The following is a 6315-nucleotide window of genomic DNA, read 5'->3' as shown; positions in this document are numbered from 1 at the left end:
ATTCCGTTATACATTATTTTCAGAAAAACGGGATAAATAATAAATAAGAGATAAGAAAAATTTATGTTGGTTATTTCTTATTAAATAATAATATAATAATAATGATTGAATAATTTTAACATTAATTCTGTTAATAATGAATAGATAACAAAATAAATATTCGTTATGTATTTGTAAATTTTATAGGAGTAGATTTTGTATTCCGAACGTAACCATTAACGTACATATTGATTAATATTGCAACGCTGTTTACTCAACAGATGGCATTCGTAGTTTATTCAATAAATAACTGCGGTTAATTTTTTGCATTGATATTCTTTTGTAGACTGTAACTATATTCTTGATTGAAAAGCACATACTGTTATATTTTTTTAGGATTAATCGCTCCGTGTTTTTAAATGAATATTTTATCTTTATTATTTCTATTATTTTAAGTTTTTCGGAATCTTACATTGTTCATAAAAAAGTAACATTGTTAAAACTAATTTAATAAGATTATAGATAGATATTAAATTATGGCAATCATCGATTATACGATTGTCAGAATCGATTATAAAATTGACTATAAAATTTAACTAATAATTCGATTCAAGTATAAGGACTACTCACACACATTTATAATAACGCGTGCGAAATCTTAATGTGATATTTAGTTTAGGTAAAAAATTTATGGACAAATTTTTGTTTCTTTCACTAAATTGATTAAAGCAAAAGAAGAAAGGAAGGGAAAACGAGAGCAGACGACATATTTTGCGACTCCTTTCTTTTCGCTGCGGTGTCTGAAGCGCGATGATTAGATAAGGCTCCGGTTCATAGTACGTCCGAGAGATCTCATAAGAGACCGAGATGTTCGAGGTCCGGCCTCAGTTAAAATTGCTTGTGCTAACAGGCCATAAACGAGTAAATTGTTCAAGCAGCTTCTCTGCACTCTTTTGCCAGCAACATTTTCGATTGTGCATGTTGCATTCTTTCTTCCCTCCATTACATCCGACATATAATCTGGGATAATCTATTTGGCCGAAGTAATCGGCGCACCGATCTTCGAGGAAACTATTGCATGTCTCTCAGTTCTTTCTCCTCTTTCGCTGAGAAGAGAACCTGACAATTGTTAAAATCGAGGTATGAATCTTGGATACAAGGATTTCTACAGATCAACTGTACCTTTAAACTCGTAACAATCTTGGAGGGATTCCAGAACGGAAACGAAGATGCCCGCCTGCTCGAGCGAGAAGCTATTTTCCTCCAGTCCGCCGATGTCGCGGAGTAGCAGCGCATCACCGCCGCTACCCAGCTCACCGTTGTCCACGTCGCCGTCCCGGAAGTCGCCCGTATCGTCATCGAACGGATTCGTGTCGACGTCTAGCGTGCCGGAGAATCTCTACCGGGCGTCGTCAGGCTCGAGTATGCCAACGGTGATATTCACCCAAAGACGACAGCAGCTACAGCGGCAAGCGTCACAGCAGGCACAACGGGGCGTGCAAGTGACAAATCATAATGCCGAGCGCAATAGTGATTCTTTATTGTTGAGGATCCTGAGCTGGTACTTTGGACTGTTACTGAGTCTTCTTCGGAATGCTTTCAACGTGGTCGGTTACGCTATCTGGGCGCCCGCTCTGTGGGCGTCCGCCTGGGTCTGCCTGTTCTGGGTGATTCTACAACTGCCGCTCACCGCCCTCAAGTGGTTCATCACCATGCTGCACACCCCGGCATATGAAAGATCGCGCAACAAACGTTGCGTGCTCATCAGCGGCGGTAGCACGGTGCAGGCGGTACACCTCGCGCGGAACTTCTACAAGGCGGGCGCTCGGGTGGTGGTGTGCGAGCTCGACGGGCTGTTTGGCCTGGCCCGATTCTCCACCGCCTGCTCCAAGTTTTACACGATACCGCGACCTGGTCCGGGGAATGTCGTGGAGTATATCAAAGCGCTGGGCGACATCGTCCGGCGCGAGAGGGTGGCTTACTACATACCAGTGAGCGCCGCCAGCACTGCTTATTACGACGCTCTGGCGAAACCGCACTTGGAAATCATGGGCTGCGAGTGCTTTGTGCCCGACGCCGGTGAGGTAACCGCGCTGGACGATCCGTTCGAATTACTGCAACGCTGTCGCATGCTCGGCCTCATCACGCCGCAGCACTTTCTGCTGCGCTCGATGTCGGATCTGTCCGCGCTCTACGAGCAGAACACGTTCCGCGTCGGTAGGTACATGATGCTGGCCGCCGGCCCCGCCGGGATGCGCGACCGAGCCAAGGTCCCGTTACCGCCCACCATCCGGGAGTTCAGGAACCAGCAACTCGAAATTAGCGAGAGGCGACCGTGGGTGGTAATCCGCGATCCCGGCGGAAGTCATTTCATCACCTGCACCACGCTCAAGGAGTCCCGGATCGTGGCGAACGTGACGTGTCGCGTGGACGAAGATAGAGGACTCATCCCGGAAGAATGTCCCGAGGTGACCCAATGGCTAGAGCGATTCTTCGCCCGTTCCTTCGGTGCCCGAATCAATGGCCATGTGAGCTTTCGGCTAGCGGTATCGGAGGGCACGGACGAGCTGCTATCCATCGGCTGTCGGGTGGGCGTGAGCTTGCCCTACATCTGCCACACGGGAATACACCCGCGTCTAGTCTGGAAGCCTTGCAGGCACTTCTCGAGGCAGAACTCGGCCGTGCTAGGCACCCCAGATAGGCAGTTGCTGTCCGATGCCATGGCCGGCGCCTTGAAACGACCGGCCGACGAGACGGCGCCCCATCTGCTGGGCACAGTGTTGGACAAAAGGGAAGCTCTTTTCGTGTACTGGGACCCTTTGCCCTATTGCGCTTACTATCATTTGCAGCTACCCTTCAGACGTGTCGCGGGGGTCATCCGAGCGCAGCACAACCCACCACTAGCGGTAGTGCAATAATAAGGCGCTCTGACATAACTAATGCTCATTAATTAGCTCCTTCAATCTATGAACAAAGGAAAGGTTCTCCTCGTGCATTTCCCTTCGATGATCATTAAAGAAGCTCGATCGGGACATAATTTTATCTGGAACTCAACATTGATTCCTCAATAGTGCCTCCGAAAAGAGTAAGCGTACCAACGAGGAGATTCGAGGACAAATTCGTACTTAGTTTTGTGAGTAATTGTGTCGAGTGTGATATATTATTTATTGGAATATCAGCGCAGCATTCATTCCAGTCGCGCTCGAGTCTAATCGACAAAGAGCTACGTATTTCCACGTTACATCCTGCGACGTGTTATAAGAAGGACGAATGAGACGCTAACGACTGCAATATTTCACGCGTAGTGTGACAGAAAGAGAACAAGTGACAGAACGTATACGTATGTGTGTATATATATGCAAGTATGTTTATTTCATTTTCGACTCTTTATTAATTAACAATTAGTAATAAGATTAGTATCTCGTCGAAGAGAAGAGGAAAATGACGGAGGGACACGGGGATTGCACGATCGTGTCGGAACTAGGAAGTATCCGATAAAATATTATTCTTCGATTCAAGGAGAGACTCGAAAGACGATCATTCGCGAAATTATCGCGCTACCGGTGATTATGTTCGTTTGTGAATTTGAACGAAATCGAGAAAGAGAGTAAGTTAAAAAATAGGTGCAAAGGTCAAGTTCAACTGTATCGGTTAGAAAAAAACATACACATGTTACCATTGGATGCTGTTTTCGCCTCAGTTGGGGGAACCTACGAAGGAGTGCGACCGGATGGCACACGGATGAAAAAACACATGTGCAAATCGCGCTGCTATCAATACTGATTGAGCTAAACGGAGATTTCTGCGTTGCGTTAATATGTCCCTATCTCTTTGTAGACTGACAGAATGCGAAAGCCCGTTCAATCGTCTACAATAGTAGACGCACAACAAGAATTCGAGTTTTGCAGATACCAGTTAATTCCGATTACACGCACTTTGCTATATTTTATCATATCGATTACGAAAGCGATCGAGAGGAAGAACATGTTTCTAGGTGTGCTTGGAAGATTAGTCTCCGATTTAACCGATCTGATCAAGTCACCGTCAATCGATTGCAGAAGTCAATAAAGGATACTAGCGAATCATAAAATTGAAGAAATTTCATTCGAAATGACAATCATCGCTCATTTAAGCGATACCCATAGCATAATGAAAACTCATTAGTTATTATCCTAGAGAATCTGAAGAATATACTGAAAGATATCCTGGAGAATTTTTAATTTTTTATCTATCGTGCATTATCATTGAATCAAGATCGATTGCAATCCTCGTAGATGTATAAAGTGAAAGAATTTGTAGAATTGACAATATTATTTATAAGTTATTATTTGCAGATTATATTAACATATGGATACAAGATGCGAGAAAGAAGCTGGCGTTGTTTCGACATGTTAGCTATTCTATCATCAAGCCATATGTAATGTATATATGTATTTATAGTATTTCTTTATAAGAAGCTAAAATACGTCAGTTTATGTAAATTATGTATTTTAGAGTCATCAAATCTATTGCATTGATATTGCAATAAATTCCGTTTACGCAAATCACTTCTTTATTTTCCAGTGTTTTTTTTTAAATTATCTAAAATTTTGAAAAGGCTTTAAAAACCGAAAGCCAATATTTGCATAAATAAATGTCACCTATAATGCTTTAAAATACTATTCACCTCTGCATTGCCTTAAAGAAAAATTATAATTTTCTGTAAACTTAAAAATTGTGATATTAAAAATCTTTATTAAATCTCGTATAAAAGAGCAATGTCTACTATTGCTTGATTGTATCATCGATCAGACACGAATATTATGAAACTATTTACGATTCCAATCGGAAGCGCGAGTCTCGTTAAATAATTTCATAATAAGCACAATGCGCGTTTTGCACACACTGAGGACATCTCGCGAGGGAATTACGATTGGCTCGTGGAACTCTTAATCTCTCCGCGACGCGACGTACACGCGAAGCTGTAAATAATGCCCCGTTATAAATGGAAGAATGACCCACAGGGCAACTCATTTGCTCACGGACTTTGACAACTCGGGGTCGCCGATTTGTGGAACGAGAGAGAAGGAGAGGCATCAGCTCGCCGGTATTATCTGCCTCTCTTCTCCTTTTTTTCATCTCTCCTTCCCTTCCTTCTACTAGACACTCATTGCACTCAAATGCTTCTCGTCTCGAGGAGATAAATATCCGCGTCAACGCCATCGAATAATCAACTTAGCCGTTAAATTTAGTTAGTCGACATTGATTCGACTAGTATAATTGATCTCGAATTTTTATTATATATATCATGATCCCGTCGCATTTTTTTTAACAGCTAAATTAGAGATTAATAATCTTATTTAATGCCTAGCTTTTTATTTCAAATAATAAACAAATAATTTTACTTTACCCGATCTATGACTGAAAGAAGCAACATTGCACATTTGCAATTTTACTTCGCTCAACACATTCTGCACTTGATATAATTGAAATTATTGTGAGCGCACAACTGCTTAAAAAAACTAACATTTAATTTCAATAATTATTTAGAGGCCGATTGTCCAGCATAGGAAATAGAAACGTTCACAAGTTAATGGAAAAGTTTGAACTGATAAGACGCAATATGTGCAAAAACTGTCCGGTGATAATTTTATCGCCAATGATTTCGTCACGTGTCTTGACATCAAAAATCATGCTAGTTAGAGATGAAACCGCGTCAAGAGCGGCTCAGATACAAAGACAATATTTAAATCGGCGATAAATATTTTACAAGAAACATGAACAATGTAAAATAAAATTATTTTTAAAAGTACAAAGTATTGGTAAGAAACAGTTTTCTCTATCTAATGTGCGCCATTTACTTTCAAAGTGCTGTAAATCTTGACTTATCATCTTATCTAGGCAACATATTTGTGCAATGCAGACAGACTTATCGCATCTCGCAATTACTCCAATCTTACTCCTGTGTAAGTATAACGTTTAAATTAAGGAGAAATCATCGGAAAGTAAAAGCTTGACTAGATATTTCATATTTTACGCTGACATTTTCTAACATAACGAAGATATTTCGTCAAGTATTAACCTCCTGATAAGTTATTGACATTAATTTTAAAACAGTGAGAAGAAATGACAAGTTTTAATTGACTATTTTCATTAACTCCTTCAATACTTTGTCGCGTTTATATATGAGTTTTTTGAATTTAATACTCCTATAGTTTTTCAAACAGAAGACCGATTATAGTGGAATTATTCGATATATTTTACCGACAGTTTTTAATAAACGCGTGCAATATCGATAAGACAAAAATACAAGTGATAGTCATGACAGGTCTTTTTTTTCCTTTACTAAGATAGGGG

General features: G+C 41.0%; 1 protein-coding gene across 1 annotated transcript; it reads left to right on the top strand.

Annotated features, from left to right (window-relative positions):
* The first annotated feature begins 130 nt into the window (after positions 1-130).
* On the top strand, positions 131-4526 carry LOC105671854 (uncharacterized). Its single transcript, XM_012366358.2, has 2 exons — positions 131-1119; positions 1196-4526. The coding sequence occupies exon 2, from the start codon at positions 1209-1211 to the stop codon at positions 2895-2897; it is 1689 nt and encodes a 562-aa protein (XP_012221781.1). The 5' UTR covers positions 131-1119; positions 1196-1208; the 3' UTR covers positions 2898-4526.
* Positions 4527-6315: the final 1789 nt, after the last annotated feature.

The sequence above is a fragment of the Linepithema humile genome, chromosome 2 (assembly GCF_040581485.1).
Source record: "Linepithema humile isolate Giens D197 chromosome 2, Lhum_UNIL_v1.0, whole genome shotgun sequence".
Classification (NCBI taxonomy): Eukaryota; Metazoa; Arthropoda; class Insecta; order Hymenoptera; family Formicidae; genus Linepithema; species Linepithema humile.
The sequence above is the reverse complement of the archived record's forward strand: the minus strand, read 5'-3'. Positions and strand labels throughout refer to the sequence as shown.